At 39.9% G+C, this 23,782-nt stretch overlaps 1 protein-coding gene across 2 annotated transcripts in view; it reads right to left on the bottom strand.

The window, feature by feature from the left end:
• mctp2a (multiple C2 domains, transmembrane 2a) overlaps nucleotides 1-23,782 on the bottom strand; it is a 140,691-nt gene that overhangs the window by 29,419 nt on the left and 87,490 nt on the right. For both annotated transcript variants that reach the window (XM_061925037.2, XM_061925036.2), the window contains 2 exons: nucleotides 19,418-19,531; nucleotides 9,227-9,268 (listed from right to left, as the gene is read on the bottom strand). In XM_061925037.2, coding sequence (XP_061781021.2) covers nucleotides 9,227-9,268; nucleotides 19,418-19,531 — 156 coding nt within the window. The remainder of the gene's footprint in view (nucleotides 1-9,226; nucleotides 9,269-19,417; nucleotides 19,532-23,782) is intronic.

The following is a 23,782-nucleotide window of genomic DNA, read 5'->3' on the forward strand; positions in this document are numbered from 1 at the left end:
ATTATTATTTACAACTAGGGATGTCCGATAATGGCTTTTTGCCGATATCCGATATTCCGATATTGTCCAACTATTTCATTACCGATACCGATATCAACCAATACCGATATCAACCGATATATACAGTCGTGGAATTAACACATTATTATGCCTAATTTGGACAACCAGGTATGGTGAAGATAAGGTACTTTTTTTTTTGATTAATTAAATCAAATAAGATAAATAAATAAATAAAAATTTATTGAATAAAAAAGAAAGTAAAACAATATAAAAACAGTTACATAGAAACTACCGTATTTTTCGGAGTATAAGTCGCACCGGAGTATAAGTCGCACCTGTCGAAAATGCAAAATAAAGAAAAAAAAACATATATAAGTTACACTGGAGTATAAGTCGCATTTTTGGGGGAAATTTATTTGATAACACCCAACACCAAGAATAGACATTTGAAACATAGTGAACAACAGGCTGAATAAGTGTACGTTATATGAGGCATAAATAACCAACTGAGAACGTGCCTGGTATGTTGACGCAACATATTATGGTAAGAGTCATTCAAAGAACTATAACATATAGAACATGCTATACGTTTACCAAACAATCTGTCACTCCTAATCGATAAATCTCATGAAATCTTATACGTCTAGTCTCTTACGTGAATGAGCTAAATAATATTATTTGATATTTTACGGTAATGTGTTAATAATTTCACACATAAGTCGCTCCTGAGTATAAGTCGCACCCCCGGCCAAACTATGAAAAAAACTGAGACTTATAGTCCGAAAAATACGGTAGTAATTAATTAAAATTAGTAAAATTAACTGTTAAAGGTTAGTACTATTAGTGGACCAGCAGCACGCACAATCATGTGTGCTTACAGACTGTATCCCTTGCAGACTGTATTGATATATATTGATATATAATGTAGGAACCAGAATATTAATAACAGAAGGAAACAACCCTTTTGTGTGAATGAGTGTAAATGGGGGAGGGAGGTTTTTTGGGTTGGTGCACTAATTGTAAGTGTATCTTGTGTTTTTTATGTTGATTTAATTAAAAAAAAAAAAAAAATTCCGATATTACATTTTAACGCATTTATCGGCCGATAATATCGGCAGGCCGATATTATCGGACATCTCTATTTACAACATTTGCTAGAAGAGTAATCGCATTAAATGAATGGCACGTCTTCATTACCTTGCTTGAATTTACTTGTAATAGAGCAAACATGCCTTGGGTTTAGACTTTGTAGACTATTTAGAAAATTCTCATTCATTTCTATTATGAAATGTGTCAGTTCATGAAGCACTGGCGAGAAGCAATCTCATAACAGTTGTTCTATCGTAACTGGGGCTGCAGCGAATCGTCGATTAAACTGATTTGATCAGGAATTCACTTCCATTTGTATTGTGTTGCTCTGATGATTCGCTTTATTAATATACATTTATAAAATGCATTTTTTTCTGCAAGAGGGGTGCACCGAAAGTGATGTAGGTTGTGCTGCGGGTGATGTGTGTGGCGGAAAAAGCGGAGTACAGAGAGTATTGCCTCAAAGAAGAGGGAGAAAGAGAGCAAAGGGCCCAAAGAAGACGAGAGAAGATGTCGAAGGTTTTGCAGTCATTTTTAACCAAAAGACACAACAGACATTGTGGTGAAACGTTTGCACAGTCAAAGAGCGCTAGCATTTTACAATAGCACTAAATCAGTGATACAGCACAGAAAGACTTCTGCATATTCTTAAAGCAAGCAGAAACAAGGGGAATGTCTATTTCCATAGCTAACACCGTCTTACAGTATATGTTTGACTTGCATAACAAATGTTTTATTCAAACACATCGGTGTATGTGAGGACATGTAAGGATTCATGATAGCATCTACAGGTTGTATGTTATTGCTAAATACTAAAGTTTTTTGTCTAAAAACCAAACATGTGTTTCAAATGTCTGTGTCTAATGTTTAAGTATATTGTCACACTTTATCATAGAGTCATTTGGTTTAAGTTGGTTCTTTATTATTTATTACCTGGTTTTACGCTTTTTTGTACTTTTTTATGTATTTGTGTTGAGATAGGCTCCAGCGACCCCCCGTGACCCCGAAAGGGATAAGCGGTAGAAAATGGATGAATGGATGGATGTTTTAACATAAGTAACATGTGGTGATGCTCCCATTGTAAAAGTGCAATGTCAATGTTATGTGCATTTATAACAAGAATAAATAAGGGTAATCAGAAAAATATTTGCTAATTTAAACATTTTCTTTCCTGAAAGACGCATCGAGATTATTAAGTGTGTTTTACTCAATTACTTGATTATTTGAACAAATTATTCGTTGGATTACTCAATTACTAAAATGATAGCTGCAGTACTAAATGTGACCTCTGGTTGTATTAATTAATTAATTATACCAACAGTGTAAGGGAAATTATTAAAAAAATATTTTTCATATACTTCAGCTCACTTAAAGTACCAGTTAAGGGTGGAAAAACAAATTGCCTCTATATTGAAGATATTATCATATATATCTGATCAAAATATTTTTAAAGTTTGCGTTTCAATAGATATGATCAAAATAGTATCAATCTTACAGAGATTCCAATCTGTTTGAAGAGATAATGAGCAAGCAAGTCACAAGACCTGTCAGATCCCTTCCCCATCAACAACAATGCTCATCAAGCATACTTTGTGAGAGCCAACAACGATTACTTTGGGAACATTATGATCCAGAATCTTATCATTTTGATGAGCAATAAAGTTTTAGAAACCGAGTGCTAAACAATTGCAGCTTTATTGAAACACTGTAGCATCAGCAGCATTGCTAGGTGCTAAACATACAATCTAACTATAATAAAACAAACACTTAATGTAATATTTCCACTCTTGCTGGGATACCGACCGACAAGGCCACCACATAATTCCGTTTAGATGAAGATTATATCACAGTCCTCAAGAATTGTTTAAAAAGTTGCCACAACTATGTCTTTTTGCCATGTCGGGGGATGTGACTGTCGACCAGCCTGTCGGTCCACGTCCACATTTGTGTACTACCAGGTGAGAGATGCATGAATTATAATCTAGAATGTACGTTTAGCAAGTCTGGAAAAAAAGCAGTAGCAACCGCCGGCTTAGTGTGTCAACAATTGAAGCGTAAGCTAGCAGTAGCTTACTGCTATCAATGCGCCGCTGAAATAGGCCGTCTGCGTTAGCGCTTATAATAACAATATTTCTCATATTTGGTTAATTTCAGGTCTCGACATGTAAATTAAGTATTTTTGGCGGTTTTTGGATATTTTTTAGAGGGTATAATGGCCGCAAAGAGGACCCTCGATAGTAAGCTAGCATTAGCTTACTGCTATCAATGCGCCGCTGAAATAGGCCGTCTGCGTTAGCGCTTATAATAACAATATTTCTCATATTTGGTTAATTTTCAGGTCTCGACATGTAAATGAAGTATTTTTGGCAGTTTTTGGATATTTTTTAGAGGGTATAATGGCCGCAAAGAGGACCCTCGACCTGTTGACTCAATTGTTAGCTATTCATTTACCATTTTGAATACATAAAAAAAAAGGCAAGCATGTGTGCTCTTGTCTTACAAGAATGATAAACATCTCATCTCTTTCCAATTTTTGCATATTTCCAGTATGACTGATCTGATAAAATGGTCAGAGTGCAGAAGCGTTACTACAGTGACGTAGACTCTACGGAAAGATAAATAAAAAAATTTAAAAAATTAAAAAAATTAAAAAAAAGACTACGGAAATTGTAGGAAATTTTCAAAGCGGACTACCGTATTTTTCGGACTATAAGTCGCTCCGGAGTATAAGTCGCACCGGCCGAAAATGCATAATAAAGAAGGAAAAAAACATATATAAGTCGCACTGGAGTATAAGTCGCATTTTTTAGGGAAATGTATTTGATAAAATCCAACACAAAGAATAGACATTTGAAAGGCAATTTAAAATAAATAAAGAATAGTGAACAACAGGCTGAATAAGTGTACGTTATATGAGGCATAAATAACCAACTGAGAACGTGCCTGGTATGTTAACGTAACATATTATGGTAAGAGTCATTCAAATAACTATAACATATAGAACATGCTATACGTTTACCAAACAATCTGTCACTCCTAATCGCTAAATCCCATGAAATCTTATACGTCTAGTCTCTTACGTGAATCAGCTAAATAATATTATTTGATATTTTACGATAATGTGTTAATAATTCCACACATAAGTCACTCCTGAGTATAAGTCGCACCCCCGGCCAAACTATGAAAAATACTGCCACTTATAGTCCGAAAAATATGGTAGTCAAAATGGCTGACTGAATTTGTGGTATTTTTTGATGTTCAGACGGTATTTTCACAAACTTTGCGAATCGTAAATACAATTGGATATGGTTTGATGGGTACAATAAAACCCACTTAAGCATTTAAAGTCAACTTGTTTTTTCCACTCGACTGCTACTTTAAGTGACCCAATTACATGATTTAGCAAGAAATACAACTCTGATAGACAAGGAGAAAAAAAAAGAGACAACACGTTGGCTTTCATATTTGAAAGAAAAACACAGACAAATATATGCACTCTGAAGTATAAATAAATATGCTGCGCACTGAAGATTATCATTATTCTTTTTTTTCCCCAAAAATAATAAATCACAAAACGCTCCATTTCCTTGGTGACACGGCATTTGTTGTATTTCTTTCCTCTTTTTCTGGCAAGCACAGGAGAAAACAAATACAAAATAAAAGGTTTGGAATGTTATTAGCCAAAGATAAATGTCTACTGATTAGAAAAGCTGGTGAACCACATTCTCCAATCAGGTAAAACATGTAAAATTCTTGCGATAATGGAGAACCAATTTGATCCTCTGAACAAAAGTAAACACCCTGGAAAAAAGCTCATTTAGACTCAGTTTAATTAGAATAAACGGTGCCAAATTTGACGGAATAGGATTCTTGAGAAAAATGAGGAGCACATACAAATGAAGACCCAGCTGTTTTGCAAGCTCGTCATCTCCTAAAGCTGCTCAATTGAGCTTGCTAGGAATGGTCCCCGTGTGGAGGAGTTCATCATGATGATGACATGGACAGTATGTCTAGCTGCGGTGCTCAAGGAGACCCAGCGGTGACTGTGGACTACCGGCTGAGGGATGGAGCAACCCCCTGGCCCAGTCTGGCACCCCAACAACTCCCCTCTGGGAGGAAGTGGAGCCTAGTGGGGGCCGGGGGGGCACGAATGAGCCGTTTCATCTTCCTTGTTCATTCCTATTGCTGATCTATGGACTTGTTTTGCCTCCCTGTTTCTTTCTGTTATGATTAAATATTGTCTATGTGCACAATTGATACCTAAGGCCAAAAGGAAGTCACTATACCCACACATAATTTGTAAGCTGATTCTTCCCACCCTGAGGACAGATTTGTTCACAGGCAGAGGATCTGTTCTATATTATCCTTTTGTAACACTGCGTTGCCTATCGTCTCTTTTCAACGTCATGCCTCCGCATTCCTAGTGCTGCGACCGAGGTTCACATATTTCCTTCCTCAAGGGGAAAAAAGGGGGAATAAAAAACATATTTGAGTGGTAATCGTAAACTCCTTACGGGGCTTGTATTCCGATGCGAAAGGGGGACTTTGAAGCCATCCAACGCAAAACTGATCACTCTTTAACCCCACGTATTTTAAAGCGGACTTTTGATCGGAGGTGTAAAGCTACACTGGCTTGATCTAACCGCACGATATCACGCTCGAGTGACAGCCGAGACCATAACACGACTTTCAAATAAGCCACTTTAAATTAAAGCTGACAGCTTAAAACAAACACGGGCGACTGCTTAATTAGTAAATGAAAGGAGATATTTTCATTTTTCCCTCGGAGTGTGAAAGGGTTTAAGAGGCTCACGGAAAACATTTCAGAGAGCTTTAAGATGAGAGGGAGAATCTCGCATAGGCATTTCTTAAACTAAACTACAAAGTCCTTGATCAGAAATTGAGGTTCAAGGTGAAGACAAATGTAATAAATAGTCTCTAAAGCATCGATACACTAATTTCACTGCACTAAAACTATTTTTAGTTCTCCTACTTTGTATGTGCTGACATATCAGGCGAGTTTCATCATCCTTGCAGACAGGATTTGGTGTTTTTGTGCCTGCATGTGTTTTTTTCCCCCTCTCAAAGTCCCTGCGGCCATCACAGCAGAATATATTGAGCGCATTATGGATATGAATCCTGGGCCTAGACACGCAGTACAAGGGTCAGTGCTTGCAGGCTTTGCGTTAGTTCCGCACTTCATTGCCATAAAGCAATAATACACAACCCTGTTAACTGTCCCTTCCTTATAGAAAACTGGGGGATGAGTGTAATTGAATATGGTGTACTTTTGGGTGGCGGCGCATGTAATTTTTTAGCCTGTTTAAAAAAAAAAAGACCCTTGTTTTAGGTTTTTGGAGACAGTAATACAGATGGTTTATGATTTTTTTTACACACATAAACAAGTGGCTTGTAAGTCCTTTGGGCAAAATATGCAAGTTTTCAAGTTACTTTGTGATTTGTTGTGATAGTAAATATCATACTCTACTACCGTCTTTAGACAATAATGATACAGGAGATATACTAATTTAATTCACCAATGCCGAATAAAAATTGGTTTGGAAGGCTCGGATAAGTGACTGTGCTATCATATTGTGTAAAATGGCTCGAAGAACCTTCATGGGTTTACTGGAAAAAATGTTGAATGCCTAAAGGAAAATGTCTGTTTACTCTTGTGCGGAAACAACGCGGATTAGAGGAGATAAAGACAACACTGCAATTTTCAATTGCAGTTCTCAATGATTCTCGATCATGATTCTTTTAAGAAGCAGGGTCAGAAATCCACTATGGATTTCATACAAAACTGTATATTGATATCAATTATTTGAACTTGAATATACATTATATGACATTTATTTCCACAGAAGTAAACTTTCAGAACAATTTTACTTTATTTTTGAAAACCTCAACTATTTTATTTTGTACACATATTCTGTTGTTTGTGTGTTAGAGATAGGGATGATCAGGGTTTTATGATGCCGATTCCGATCATACATGAGTGAAATCAGCTGTTACAGATTATATGTATCAACTGTCATTTTTGCCCTACCCAGAGATGGGAATTGATAAGATTTTTTCAGTTCCGATTCCACTTTCGATTCTTCTTAACGATTTGGTTCCTTAATGGTTCTCTTATCAATTGTTATTTGGAAAAAAAATGGTGATTAGCATCAATGTTGTTTAGTTTAGAGGTAACATGACCTTAAAAAGCCTACAGTGAGGTCACATACGTAGCATAGAAGAAAAAAATGTACTTTAAAAAAAAAAAAATGTAATAAATAAATATTCGTAGCATAGAAGAAAAAAAGGTTCTTTTTTGAAAATAAATGTAATAAATAAATATTAGTAGCATAGAAGAAAAAAAGGTACGTTTTTTAAAATAAATGTAATAAATAAATATTCTTCTGTAGAATTTAACAAAATAGATAATGTGAAAATTGCACAAGAATGTAACGTCAAGTAACATGTGATATTATTATTATCAAAGTAGGATCTATCGCATGCCTGCGTTTCACCAATCACATGCAGTCACTGGTGACAATTGACTCCGTTTCACCAATCAAATGCAGTCACTGGTGACGTTTGACTCCGTTTCACCAATCAAACAGAGCCAGGCGGTCACATGCGGCAAACAACACGCTTAAGCTTACATGAACTCAACGTCAAATTTGAGGAAGCACATCGCGGTCAGTAACGTTAGTAGATATTTTGGCTGTCACCGTAGGCTGATGTTAGCTTCCCTGCTATGAATCACTGTCAAATGTACATCGTGTGGGGACATTTATTAACGCACTGCAGCCTCATAGACACACACACACACACACACACACGCATGCATAGAAACACCAATCAGAAGTGCATAGTGTGTTTACCATGAATTAATTAACGTGGACCCCGACTTAAACAAGTTGAAAAACGTATTCGGGGTGTTACCGTTTAGTGGTCAATTGTACGGAATATGTACTGTACTGTGCAATCTACTAATACTAAGTATTATTATTATTATTATTATTTAATACATATTATTGTTTTAGTTGCTTAAGAGATATTCCTGGCTGTGAATTTGCTCATTGCTATTTTTATGTTTTTGTGCAATATTTGTTGCCGTCATCATTAAACGAACAGGTTACTCATCAGTTACTCAGTACTTGAATAGTTTTTTCACAACATACTTTTTACTTTTACTCAAGTAAATATTTGGGTGACTACTCCTTACTTTTACTTGAGTAATAAATCTCTAAAGTAACAGTACTCTTACTTGAGTACAATTTCTGGCTACTCTACCCACCTCTGAATCAGACCATATTTTCGGTATATTAGATGGAATTTTTACCGCCATATACCGAATATATGGCCTGATTACAAGAACATTTTAAAAAGTATATGAATAAGAAGTGACTTTTGAGTGAGTGACTTTTCGGCGCAGACGTTGAAATGCCCCACAAACTGCGAGAGCTAAAATGCTTGCCCTCTTCTTTCTTAATCTTTTACGCACAATAATTCCGTTTAGAAAAATGTTGACTTTGATTGCAAAAAAATCCTTGAAATTGCCACTATTGCCCAGGACTGAGACTTACTCGAATTAGAGCCATGTTTACGAGTGACATCATGACATCATGTCTGCATGCGGGTCAGTTTGCGTTCACATTAGACATTGCCTTTATTTTTCTGTAATGTGAACGACTACATAAGAAGATCGGATTTGACAACAAAAACAAATTGGACATCCTACCCCCAAAATTGTATCGTTTTTAGACATAACATAATTTAACACATTTAATAATAAGTCCAAACAGAAGGAAACATGCACAGCACAGTACACATGATGTGGAAACTCAGTACTGCCCGATCATTCACATATTACACCTGACAAAAGGGTAATACAAAGCGACAACTTCAACGACCTGCCTAATCTGCACAATAGGTAATGTCTGTGTCATGATGAATGTTTAGAAATACTTTATGTTGTTGTGTAAACACACCCCTTGATTACATGACGAGAGTAATGTCACAGAAATGTGAAAATAGGGATTTCAAGGTCAACATTAAAAAGATGAACATGGATTTCAAAAAGTCAACACTTACTACCGTAACATATTATCCCCTAAAAATGTTAGATAGGGACAAGAGAAAGTACCTTCTCGTCGTCCTCTTCATCCTCACATATGCTCATGTTCACCTACGAGAAAATAAGAGGGTAGAGAGACGTTCAAACGAAAGGTGCATGTGGGCATTGGAGCATTTTTAACAAACACAGTGTAATGAAATTTTCTTTGAGTACGTTCACCCCTATTGGGAGAGGCTCGTTTCCATAGAGACTGCATCACAGGGGTGACCTCGCACAAAAGGAGAGGTGAAAGAGGGCCTTCTTCACAAGAGCAATGTCACACCAAAGCAATCTCATTTCTCCCCAACATAAGCACACAGAAAAACAGGAGGAAACACACAAACACACACACACACACACACACACAGGCGCACACATTTAATTTGGATGTTGTTGCCTATATCACTTTAAATCAAGTCAGCCCTGACCCAACTGTGGCGCACACTGTGACATTCCCTGAGAACAGAGCTTTTGTCATTGCCAGCCAGAGGGTCACAAAAAGCGGGCGAGAGGGAGTCTCCGTACTGGAAGTGGGGGCTTTAACATTGCCCAGGGATACAACCTCCGCCCGCAACCATAGACACACTCATGAAGAGGGGGCATCACTTTGGGGAGGACGTGTGAGCAAGGCCAGGCTTGTGGCTTACAGTGAGAAGGCGGGTGGGGGGTTGGGGGGGTGGCAGTCGGGAGTGTGAACAGCATTAACCTTCAGAGGCCTGTGTAGGGCAAACATCAACCCCATGGCAGTGGACAGGCTCTGTTGACACGACAGCAGGCCAGTAAAACGTTTTTCTTTAACAAAAAGATCACAGACCTGGCAAAATCATTCAAAAATACACTATATTGCCAAAAGTATTTGGCCACCCATCCAAATGATCAGAATCAGGTGGCCTAATCACTTGGCCAGGCCACAGGTGTATAATATCAAGCACTTAGGCATGGAGCTCAGTGATTTCCAGCGTGGAACTGTCATAGGATGCCACCTGTGCAACAAATCCAGTCGTGAAACTTCCTCGCTCCTAAATATTCCAAAGTCAACTGTCGGCTTTATTATAAGAAAATGGAAGAGTTTGGGAACAACAGCAACTCAGCCACCAAGTGGTAGGCCACGTAAACTGACAGAGAGGGGTTAGCGCATGCTGAAGCGCATAGTGCAAAGAGGTCGCCGACTTTCTGCACAGTCAGTTGCTACAGAGTTCCAAATTTCATGTGACCTTCCAATTAGCCCACGTACAGTACGCAGAAAGTTTCATGGAATGGGTTTCCATGGCCGAGCAGCTGCATCTAAGCCATACATCACCAAGTCCAATGCAAAGCGTCGGATGCAGTGGTGTAAAGCACGTCGCCACTGAACTCTAGAGCAGTGGAGACACGTTCTCTAGAGTGATGAATCACACTTTTCCAACTGGCAATCTGATGGACGGGTCTGGGTTTGGAGGTTACCAGGAGAACGGTACATTTCGGACTGCATTGTGCCAAGTGTGAAATTTGGTGGAGGAGGAATTATGGTGTGGGGTTTTTTTTCAGGAGTTGGGCTTGGCCCCTTAGTTCCAGTGAAAGGAACTTTGAATGCTCCAGAATACCAAAATATTTTGGACAATTCCATGCCCCCAACCTTGTGGGAACAGTTTGGAGCGGGCCCCTTCCTCTTCCAACATGACTGTGCACCAGTGCATAAAGCAAGGTCCATAAAGACATGGATGACAGAGTCTGGTGTGGATGAACTTGACTGGCCTGCACAGAGTCCTGACCTGAACCCGATAGAACACCTTTGGGATGAATTACAATGGAGACTGAGAGCCAGGCCTTCTCGAGCAACATCAGTGTGTGATCTCACCAATGCGCTTTTGGAAGAATGGTCGAAAATTCCTATAAACACACTTTGCAACTTTGTGGACAGCCTTCCCAGAAGAGTTGAAGCTGTAATAGCAGCAAAAGGTGGACAGACATCATATTGAAGCCTATGGGTTTGGAATGGGATGGCACTTCAAGCTCATATGTGAGTCAAGGCAGGTGGCCAAATACTTTTGGCAATATAGTGTATTTCATGGCAAGGTGATATCATGACATGGTGACACTTTGTACAGAACAATGTGTTTGATACCTTCCAATCAGGCTTTAGGCCCCATCACAGCACTGAAACAGCTCTATCAAGGTGACAAATGATATCCCCCTGAACACAGACTCTGGAAAAGTCTCAGTCTTGGTTCTGCTTTACCGGAGCGCTGCCTTTGACACAGTTGACCATACTATCTTTATACAGAGGTTAGAAAACTGGGTGGGAACATCTGGTTCTGTTCTTAACTGGTTCAAGTCCTATCTGCATCACAGGACATACAGTACTTTGTTAAAATTGGTAACTTCAACTTATACATGCTGCCTGTAGGTCAGCTAATACACAGCTTCAATGTATCCTACCACAAATATGCAGATGACACAAAGAGCTGTGTGTCACTAACGGCAGGTGAACGTTGGCCTGATGTTGATTCACTTGTCGCTGCATCGAACATATCAATGTGTGGATGCATAACAATTTTCTTTAGCTAAACTCAGACAAAGCTGAAATCATTATCTTTGGCCAACAGAAGCAAAGAAAAACTGTTATAAGTCATCTTGAGACTCTCTCCCTGAAATCTAATAATCAGGTTAGAAATTTAGGGGTAATAATGGACTCAAACTTGAACTTTAACAGCCGCATTAAGTCAATAACATCTGCAGCTTTTTACCACCTGAAACATTGCAAAAATCAGAGGAATAATGTTTAAATCAGACTTAGAAAGACAAATCCATGCCTTTGTCTCCAGCAGGTTAGACTACTGCAATGGCCTTCTCACTGGGCTCTCTAAACAAGCTATAAAGCAGCTGCAGTACATCTTTAAGGCTGCTGCTTGAGTCTTGACTAGAACCAGGAAATACGACCATATTTGTCCAGTGCTTACTGTAGGTCACTACACTGGCTTCCTGTTGCTCAGAGAATGAACTTTAAAACGGCTCTCGTTGTGTACAAGCATTTTCATTTTCTGGGGCCAAAGTACATGTCTGACATGTTAGGACCATATGAAACCTCTCGAGTTCTGAGAATCTCAGGGAGTGGTCTCCCGATGGTGCCTAGAGTAAAGCCAAACTACGTTTCAGTTTTATGCTCCTAAAATCTGGAATAGTATTCCTGAAGGTGAGAAACGGCCCTCAATGTTTGCAATGTGATCAAATAAATGGTAAATGGTAAATGGATTATACTTGTATAGCGCTTTTCTACCTTCAAGTACTCAAAGCGCTTTAACACTATTTCCACATTCACACACACACACACTGATGGTGCAAGGGTGAGGTGTCCTTCTTTATCTTCCACGTCCAATAATTCGGCTCAAAAAATGTTGACTTTGATTGCACAGAATCCTTGAATTTGCCACAAATGGGTTTACAATAGTCACCAAATTATTTTTGTAATGTGAACGACTACATGAAAAGATTGGATTTGAAAAAAAATTGGAATTGGTCATCCTACCCTGCAGTGTGAACGTAGCCCAATGTTACATTTATTTTGGCAAAGAATGATGAGGCTTATTGCTATTTGATGACGTATTGGTCGGACGTGACCGGAGCATTCAGACTGCAGTCGCATTTCATACATATTTGATTTACAGTATATCCACATATATATACACATAAAAAGTAACAACCATGGTGACATCTCACACTTCTAGTACACGTGGTCTTGTTTTCAATAATTCGCTCCTCCTCCATTTTACAGTTACAAGCTCATGAAACTGCATGCATGTTGCACGGCCCATTAATATTATTTTTATTACCGCATTTTTTGGATTATAAGTCGCTCCGGAGTATAAATCGGACCGGTCGAAAATGCATAATTGTCATGTCTGTGTGATCATGTTTTGTTTTAGTAATGTTCGGTTTAAATTTTGGACTTTTTGTGCACTTTTGTTTTGTTTTGTCACCATAGCAACCATTAGTTTTCACCTGTCACGTCACGCACCTGTTTCACGTTCGGACTCACACACCTGTCACCAATCATGTCACTGTTATTTAAGCCTACCTTTGTTCATCACTCGTTCTGCCTGCGTTGTCGTTATGTCACTCCGGTTCAGGTCTCGTTTTGACAACGTAAGTTTCCATGTCCATGTCCTAGTTTTTGTTAATTAGCAGCTTTTTATGTTTTAGGCACACTTGCCTTTTTTGGTTGTATTTTTGTGTTTTGTGGTAGTGAGTGTTTTATGAGAAATAAATCACTTCCTACCTTTACGCTGTCGTCCGGAGCCGTTCTTGCGTTGGAAGAACAACCCCGCAGCAAGCTGCGACCCCCACGTGACAGAACGCAGGCAGCAGACGTTCTTCCGCAGACCGGCCACGAGGAGGTGATGGAGACGCGCTGGCAAAGCTGGAAGCCAACCAGAAAGGCTTTTTCTCGCCAGCATGACGCGTCGTTCCCCCAAAACCCTCCCACGGACAACAAGATTCCCCAAGCAGCTCATTTTTCCTTGCCGCCGCAGGAGACCTGTGCTGATGACGTCATCCCGCTCACTGGTGATGACGTCAGGAACCAAAATTATTTTTTTTTAGATTCTATTTACGCCCTCTGTCAGCCGCCCACCAAGGACTTCGTTTCAAAAAATAATCCTTTTGAGAATTTTTTTTCTAAATTTAGATTTTTTCAGACCCAGTCTAAAGTGGGGGTGGTGAATAGAATTTCTGGACAATTTAATGGGGAGGATTCTGCCCCCCTCCATACCTCTCCCCACCCACCCTTAAAGAGAGTTCCAGACCGCAGGGAGCGCGTCTGGTATCCGCTCCTTGAGGGGGGGGCTAGGGCTGGGAACTGCACTGGTGGGGTGACTCAGCTTCACCATGTCAAGCCACAGCCTCCCTCACGGCCGCCACCACCAGTCTTTTACCATGCCAAGCCACAACCCCCAGCTAGACCACCTCCACCTGCACCAGTAGCTCCACGACGCCAAGCTCCGGTACCAGCTCCACGACGCCAAGCTCCGGTACCAGCTCCACGACGCCAAGCTCCGGTACCAGCTCCACGACGCCAAGCTCCGGTACCAGCTCCACGACGCCAAGCTCCGGTACCAGCTCAACGACGCCAAGCTCCGGTACCAGCTCAACGACACAAAGACCCGCCATGCCAAGACCAAGACCCACACCAAGACCAAGACCAAGACCCACACCAAGACCAAGACCAAGACCCACACCAAGACCAAGACAAAGACCCACACCAAGACCAAGACAAAGACCCACGCCAAGACCAAGACCCGCCACGCCAAGACCAAGACCCGCCACGCCAAGACCAAGACCCGCCACGCCAAGACCAAGACCCGCCACGCCAAGACCAAGACCCGCCAAGACCAAGACCAAGACCCGCCAAGACCAAGACCAAGACCCGCCAAGACCAAGACCAAGACCCGCCACGCCAAGACCAAGACCCGCCACGCCAAGACCAAGACCCGCCACGCCAAGACCAAGACCCACGCCGAGCTTCGCCGCCTGACGCGCCACGCCGAGCTTCGCTGCCTGCATCATCTGCTGCTTCCACGCCTGCCACGATGACGACGCACCTCCCTCCTCGTCGGTCACGGATATGGCCGCTACCTGGTCGCCCGCCACGCCAAGTGCGCCCACCTCCCAGTCGGCCACGAATGTGGCCATTCCCTGGGCGCCCGCCTCGCCTGCTGCAGCGCCGTTCCACTCGCCGCCGCCACCTAACTCTGCCCCGGTGGATACAGGGACACGTGGCCTGGCGACCCACCGCCATGTCCCCCTCCCGCCCTCCCATGACTCTTGTTGATATTTTCTGTTTTTGGACATCTGGGATCTGTCCGTAAGGGGGGGATTCTGTCATGTCTGTGTGATCATGTTTTGTTTTAGTAATGTTCGGTTTAAATTTTGGACTTTTTGTGCACTTTTGTTTTGTTTTGTCACCATAGCAACCATTAGTTTTCACCTGTCACGTCACGCACCTGTTTCACGTTCGGACTCACACACCTGTCACCAATCATGTCACTGTTATTTAAGCCTACCTTTGTTCATCACTCGTTCTGCCTGCGTTGTCGTTATGTCACTCCGGTTCAGGTCTCGTTTTGACAACGTAAGTTTCCATGTCCATGTCCTAGTTTTTGTTAATTAGCAGCTTTTTATGTTTTAGGCACACTTGCCTTTTTTGGTTGTATTTTTGTGTTTTGTGGTAGTGAGTGTTTTATGAGAAATAAATCACTTCCTACCTTTACGCTGTCGTCCGGAGCCGTTCTTGCGTTGGAAGAACAACCCCGCAGCAAGCTGCGACCCCCACGTGACAATAATAAAGAAGGAAAAAAACATATATAAGTCGCACTAGAGTATAAGTCGCATTTTTGGGGGGAAATTTTTCGCCAGTCCGTTACAAGTTTCTCGCTTACTCCAAACTTTCTTTCTGCTGCTCGATTGCCGTTTTCTGCTGCATATTTCACTACTTCCAGCTTGTAACCTGCAGTATATGATTTCCTTGTCGGTGCCATTTTTGTTCAGCCCTTCTCAGTTTTTATAAGTTACCGCCAATGTTGAAATGATCAATTTTCATAGGTACGGAAGTAGTAGCAGGTAGCATCTTTTTTTTCACAATGCACTTCTGCCATGACCCGCCACCGCCAAATTTTTATTGGTTGCCGTGTGTGTGTGTGACGATTGTTGATATACGCCTAGTCTCTTACGTGAATGAGATAAATAATATTATTTGATATTTTACGGTAATGTGTTAATAATTTCACACATGTCGCTCCAGAGTATAAGTCGCACCCCCGGCCAAACTATGAAAAAAACTGTGACTTATAATCCTAAAAATACGGTATATTATTTTCATGATCGTGAGAAGCCAAAATCGAAATCAAAATTTGATTAATTGTCCAGCCTTATCTCATACTGTACAACCTCATGAGTTTTGTCCTCTATTTTTGTTGCAACTGTTCTTATTAAGCCGACACTCTAATAAGTCATCCATGGGACCTGTTCCAATGACTTATATTATTGTGTTACTGGAAGTACAACATTTGCATTGTTTGTTAGAGCCTAACTGTATGTGCTTTAGTTGTGAATTTAATATTTAGCTTGACTCAAAAACTCAGAATGTTGACTTAGGTTGAAATACACCCTTGTTAAGAGGGACATTTCCTATGAAAACAACTATAGTGAACATCTAGTTGCACTGACACAAAAAAGCACTCCCACCACTCAATTTTTTGACTCGGCACCTGGCTTCACTGTCCTTGACCATGTCTTGCTTCTTCGCAAAAGGAGAAAAAGATGTTGTGAAGCTAAATTTTTAAGGCGGTATTGTGTAAAAATGACTTCATAATGATCTCCAAAGGATTAACTTCAGATGATTTTGGTTGATTGATTGATTAGCAAAGTAACCCATATGCAGACCAAGATATTTCATTGTTTATTTTTCAATATGAACATGTTGTGAACAGTGTAATAAAAAGTACTGTAATTGTGTACTGCAACAATCGTTGTTGTTGTGTTTTGTTGTTTTTATGTCTGATTTCTAATGTTAAATCATACTGACATACCATATATAACAGTATATCATTTTTTTCTGAAGTCTTGAATATGTTATAGACTTTACCAGGAAAAGGAAACATTGTTGCGAGGTCCTTGTTGACAGTTTTAAGCAGCTTTACCAGTAACACAGTGGTTTTATAAATGCTTTCATAAGGTGCCAGGCAACGTAGTTCAATTTGAAATGGCATCATCATCATCATCATTTCTTTTTATTCCTTTCATGAAAATGCATATATACCAGCCATATACAGTTGACACTTTCATTGTTTTTTTGTTTCTTATACATTTCCATGATCAGAAAGGAGCAGATGGAAGAATACTATTCTTATATTTATCTGCCCCCTTTTTAACACAAATTATTTTAGATGACTTTATCACTGTTCCCTCCACCAACACCCGACCGAACTCCAAAATACTTAAAATTTTCGTTTAAGCATTTTCAAAATGACACGTCCAATCAAAATCAAAAATCAGTTTGATACAATTCCAGTTGTCTCTTTTTGTAACTCTTTTTAAATTCAAAGATATCCTTGCAACTTTTTAAGCCTTTTTCTAGAGAATTCCATGCTTTCACACCAGCAACAGACAAGCACATTTGCTTCAAATTTGTTCGCACTCTTGAATGTTTAAAGTCATACGGCCTTCTGTGGTTCTCATCTTCAGATGTGAACACAAATAACTTTTGTAAGTTCTTCGAAATAACTTTATTTCTAGCTTTGAACATCACTAATAGAGTATGCAATTCTACAATGTCTTTTACTTTTAATAATCCTGACCTAATGAAGAGTGGATTTGTGTGGTCTCTATATCTTACTGTAAAAATGATACGAATTGCTCTTTTCTGTGAAAGAGAAAAGTTCTGATGTTGACGTACACACGGAAGTACACAATAAATACAGTTTGTCGTCATGTTTGTTTGTGATCAATTATTTGTAAAATGTAAATAAAAATGTTTGAATGCAAAATAAAGTTATGTTAAAGGCCTACTGAAACCCACTACTACCGACCACACAGTCTGATAGTTTATATATCAATGATGAAATCTTAACATTGCAACACATGCCAATGTGTTGCAATGGGTTAGCTTACTAAAGTGCAATTTTAAATTTTGCACGAAATATCCTGCTGAAAACGTCTCGGTATGATGACGTCAGCGCGTGACGTCACGGATTGTAGCGGACATTTTGGGACAGCATGGTGGCCAGCTATTAAGTCGTCTGTTTTCATCGCAAAATTCCACAGTATTCTGGACATCTGTGTTGGTGAATCTTTTGCAATTTGTTCAATGAACAATGGAGACAGCAAAGAAGAAAGCTGTTGGTGGGAAGCGGTGTATTGCGGCCGACTTCAGCAACAACACAAACACAGCCGGTGTTTCATTGTTTACATTCCCGGAAGATGACAGTCAAGCTTTACCATTGGCCTGTGGAGAACTGGGACAACAGAGACTCTTACCAGGAGGACTTTGAGTTGGATACGCAGACACGGTACCGTGAGTACGCATGCAGCTGCGGCTTCCAAACATTTGATCGCTTGCCCGTACGTGCGTGCCGCTATGTGCATGTCACGTACGTAACTTTGGGGACTTTGGGGAAATATATGTGCTGTATGAACTTTGGGGAGGTGAACGATACTTTGGTCTGTGGGATTGAGTGTGTTGTGCAGGTGTTTGAGTTGTATTGGCGGGTTATATGGACGGGAGGGGGGAGGTGTTTGTTATGCGGGATTAATTTGTGGCATATTAAATATAAGCCTGGTTGTGTTGTGGCTAATAGAGTATATACATGTCTTGTGTTTATTTACTGTTTTAGTCATTCCCAGCTGAATATCAGGTCCCACCCGCCTCTCACAGCATCCTCCCTATCTGAATCGCTCCCACTGCCCTCTAGTCCTTCACTCTCACTTTCCTCATCCACAAATCTTTCATCCTCGCTCAAATTAATGGGGAAATTGTCGCTTTCTCGGTCCGAATCGCTCTCGCTGCTGGTGGCCATGATTGTAAACAATGTGCAGATGTGAGGAGCTCCACAACCTGTGACGTCACGCGCATATCGTCTGCTACTTCCGGTACAGGCAAGGCTTTTTTATCACCGACCAAAAGTTGCAAACTTTATCGTCGATGTTCTCTACTAAATCCTTTCAGCAAATATATGGCAATATCGCGAAATGATCAAGTATGACACATAGAATGAACCTGCTATCCCCGTTTAAATAAGAAAATCGCATTTCAGTAGGCCTTTAAGCTAACTTAAAAATATTGTACATACAACAAAGAAATTCAAGTTGTAAACATTTTAAAATGGGTTACAGGTGTGACACAATATCAATGGAAGCAACTCAAATAAGTAAGCAATGAACTCAAATATGTAGATCAATGCACATATTTATTGAGTATGTCTTCAGTTAATAAAAGGTTTTACCGTTGAGAAATTTAAGTTGCCTAAAATCAACAGAAGAAATTAGTTGAAGACAATTTCACTTCAGTCGATACAATGTAAAAAGACTCATGGAGAGGGTTGCCTTAATTTGTCTCATTGGGTTAGGTCACTCCTTTTTAGAGTGTAGATAAGAACTTTACTGTATATGTTTATTAATAATAAGCGAACTGTAAACCCTGTCAGTGATTTTGTAGTACCAGTGCCAACTACAGGGGTCAATTTCACTCACCAGGTCGGGGTTGGAGTTCCTCCCACTGAGCTGCAAGTAGTTCCAGCCGATAAGTAGAAGCAGGAAAAGGGGGAACATGAAGAGCTCCGAGTACCAAACTGTCACCAGAAAGATCTGAGGAGACACGACATGACGGATTAAATGTGATACAGCTCATCACAGTCAAGTACTCTCAAATCCCAGTGGGCCCGCACCCAAAACAAAATATGAAATTGATTTAAGCACATTCTAAATCTCTTGAAAAGCACTAATGACTGCGAAGCCTTTTGAGAGTTTGGCAACAAGATGATGTCTGAAATTTCAGGGACAACTTTTAATATCTGGTAAAATCCTATTTATACACACGCAGCACTGGCGCTCTTCTTGCTGAACAGAAAGTATGACAGATAGGCGCGGTATGCCGTCTTTTTAACTAGCACATCAAATCCTCTTAGAAATCAGAGGCGTTGAGGAGCTCTGACGAGACACATATGGCAAACCGGAGGAGCATTTGCAACGTTTACCCCCTCCGTGGCGATGATACTGACCCCTGGTAGAAATAAGACGGATCACGCTGAATGAGTAATCCCTTATAATTCTGCAAAGGAGTGGCGCTAAGCACGGCGCACAAGACCGCTGCATTTCACAGCAGACCGCTAATTGGATGGCTGCTTTTAAACCCATTTAGTGACAGTCTAATGAGGCTGCCTCCAACTGAAATGATGATGAACGTGTGAAGAGGATCACACTCCACGCTTGACGGAGATGAGGTGGGAAAGAAAATATTCTCCACATTAAGTCAGAGTCTATATTGGAGCGACTATGCTCCAACTTGTACGCTGTAGCTAATTTATTCTGATCAAAAAACATCAATTTTTGCTGCAGTATTGTATTACTTGAAGTGGAATATGTACATGCAAACAAAACTAACTTCATCCATGCTTGCAGTTAAGCTAAAATCCTACAATTAACTGCACTTTTAACCAGCAATTTTAATAACAATATATTAACCAGCTTTTTCTTTGACACACACTACACACACCAGGCAGGAACACCAAAAGCACCAAACTAGTTAACTGTGGCTGGATGAAAATGTTTGTGTTTTAAGCCAATTTACGTATTTTTACACTTGTGTGTAGAGATGTGTTTAGATGTCGTCGTCACATCAACACCTTTAAAAGCTGAGTGACTGACTAAACTATCTAGTAGATACAACCATAGCAGTACTACAACACACCTGAAACAGTTATCAATACTAGTTATTACTTACCCATCCATTTAATCCACTATATGACCCTCCCTAGTGTGCCTCTGATTGGCTCGCCAGTGTCTGACCATGTCTGTAACCCAGACCGCTCTGGCTGCAGTGCCCTCTGCTGGTTGTTCAGGGGAGTGTGTAACTCCACATTTATTTGTGCATCTGGTTTGTGGTAGGAATGTCTCATCGACACAAAAGCAAAAAAGCGATCAACATATGCAAATTCAATACAAATTTGAATACAATATTAAGCATATTTATATTCAAATCTCAAAAATATATTTAAAAATACACGTTTATTTATACAAATTCTTGATTTATTTGTATGTCACATTTTTATATTTATACATTTTATTTGTATATATTTTCAAATCTCAAAAATATATTTACAGATACGTGTTTATTTATACAAATTATTAATTTATTTGTATATCACATTTGTATTTGTATTTGTATATTTATCAATATACTGTATGCATATGTACTAATATCATATTGATATATATAAGTTGATGTGAGACAATTCTACTTCTATAGCTGTGACATATGATTAGTGAGACATTTAAAAAAACAATTTCAAGTGTACTAAAATTGACCAAATGTTCAAAAATTAAAAGCGTGTGTTTCTTAATGACATCACTCTAACTACGTTTCCATGCACTAAATTAGTTTGATTTCTCAAATAGTTTGGTTTTATGTATTTTCACAACGACGTGTGAAGTCCAAGTGACCGTGCACTTTCTCTAATGCGAATATTTGTCATACGCCATGTGCCTCCCGTACACTGGGGGGGCGTTTACTTCATTTTAGCGTGCTTAAATGAATTCCTTTTCTGAATGACCTACGACGTCACATTAGCCATCTGCGAATCCTTACACCTTATTTTAAGTGATGTCCGCTGTAATATTGGCACTGATTACAAATATTGCGTATGTAATGGCTATGTTGATCATAAATAGCAGACAGTATCAAGAAATTATTTTGGATTGCGCGACAAACATGATGCTACTACCAAGAATTTATCGGGGGGATGCTAGGTCCGAGGCAAAGACAGACCGGCGATAGAGTTTTTTCAAAGGAATTTTTGGACCAAGAATCGTGGAAACAAAACTTTTGAATGTCGAGTTCATTCATAAGGCTCTGTCAATTTTTGGAAGGAGTTTTAAATTCGAAGGAAAAGACCATTCGTGCCCCAGTCGATACTGTTTCCAGATTAAGTTTGCAATGATGTGGACTATCTTGCCACTTGCGCAGAATACTGAGTTATTGCAAATCAGTTTGGAGTGTAAAAATGCAGCCTGAAGAGGTTTGTGTACGCTTTATTACTCGTCTTTAATATACCTGCTTCCTTATATTTCATCTCATTCGTATTTCGTTCGGGAGTCCGAATTAGGCCGGTATTTTACATTTCCTTAGCTCCCTTCTTAAATAAATCTGTTTCTTTTTTTCTATCATCGATACTTCAACATGTTATGTTCTTTTAATTTGTGAAGTAAATAAAAAGCATCCTTTTCATGACAATTGTTGCTACGTTTTTATTGAATGGTATTTGCTTCCGAGTTGTATTCCGCGCATTGAGACTGGAGATACGAAGGGTCCTCTGCGGTCGCACACACCCACCCCAGAGATCTGGTTTCCAGTCGCATAATCAAGGTGTGTTAGTCGGACTTTTCAAAAACCGAACACGATCGGATTAAGGTGTTTCTATGGGTTGAAAGAGACTTATTTAGAGCCAAACTATTTGAGAAATTGGACTAATTTAGTGCATGGACACGTACTGACTGATGCCGCCTCACAGGTTTTTTTGTCAAATACCTTGATTGACTGTTTATACAAGCTGGCTTCAGGGCTGTGGGTGAAGTTGTGACCATCAAATTGACAACAGGAGAAATATAATTGCGTGTAAGTACAACACGACAGACAGCTTGATGAGACAGTTCTCTTCTATCCACTATCTAGCGAAACACAGTGGCCATCTGGGTAGATATTTGCTCTAAAAAGGGTATTTCAACAAGTAAACAGTACAGTAGTTACTTGATGTTGATATATGTAATACTCATAAGGGTATTCTAGTAAAATGCAGGTGTGTAAATATGCGATGTGTAAATATCAAAATATTACGTCGAATCACTTTTTGTCAGGCAATATTACATTTAATGACAATTTTACATAAATGAATACATCCAAACACGTTGTACATATTTATTATGTGCAGGAAGAAATAACAGTTACAATTGTGTGTGTATCTTCCAAACAAGAAAGAAGTTTTACCACATCAACATCGGACTAACTGTCCTTTAAATCACATTAATGTCAAAGAAGAGGAAAACTGTCCTTTTCCGGGCACGATAAAGTCTTAAATAATGTCAAACACGTAGCGTTACAATAACTAGGGAGATAAAGTGTACTCAGTGGCCTAGTGGTTAGAGTGTCCGCCCTGAGATCGGTAGGTTGTGAGTTCAAACCCCGGCCGAGTCATACCAAAGACTATAAAAATGGAACCCATTACCTCCCTGCTTGGCACTCAGCATTAAGGGTTGGAATTGGGGGTTAAATCACCAAAAATGATTCCCGGGCGCGGCCACCGCTGCTGCCCACTGCTCCCCTCACCTCCCAGGGGGTGATCAAGGGTGATGGGTCAAATGCAGAGAATTTCGCCACACCTAGTGTGTGTGTGACAATCATTGGTACTTTAACTTTAACTTTAACTTTAATCCGCTGTGGACACACCAAGACAAAAATGTAGGTTCAGCGAGCGCTGCGCGCCCCCGCGAAGGAAATACATTTTTGGCAGGCATTCACATTTTGCCACAACACACATGGGGGAAAGTCCTAGTTGGACATACAGCCAAATTAACTCCTGAACTGGCATTTTCACACACACCTCAAACCATCTGCACGCATCCAATGCTTTCTGGTGCGCACCAGAAACTAGCTTGTGCGCACGAGAAACTATCTCGTGCGCACGAGATGGTTTCTCATGCACACTAGATACATATCTAAAAAAATAAAAAATAAAAAATACTCCATGTCCCTTTAGGGGCTCCGTAGATTCACAACAATGGTAGCAAATACCGAATTTAACAAAATACATTTTATTAAAAAGTTGTAATGTGTTAACTTTAGTT

The sequence above is a fragment of the Nerophis lumbriciformis genome, linkage group LG29 (assembly GCF_033978685.3).
Source record: "Nerophis lumbriciformis linkage group LG29, RoL_Nlum_v2.1, whole genome shotgun sequence".
In the NCBI taxonomy this organism is placed as follows: Eukaryota; Metazoa; Chordata; class Actinopteri; order Syngnathiformes; family Syngnathidae; genus Nerophis; species Nerophis lumbriciformis.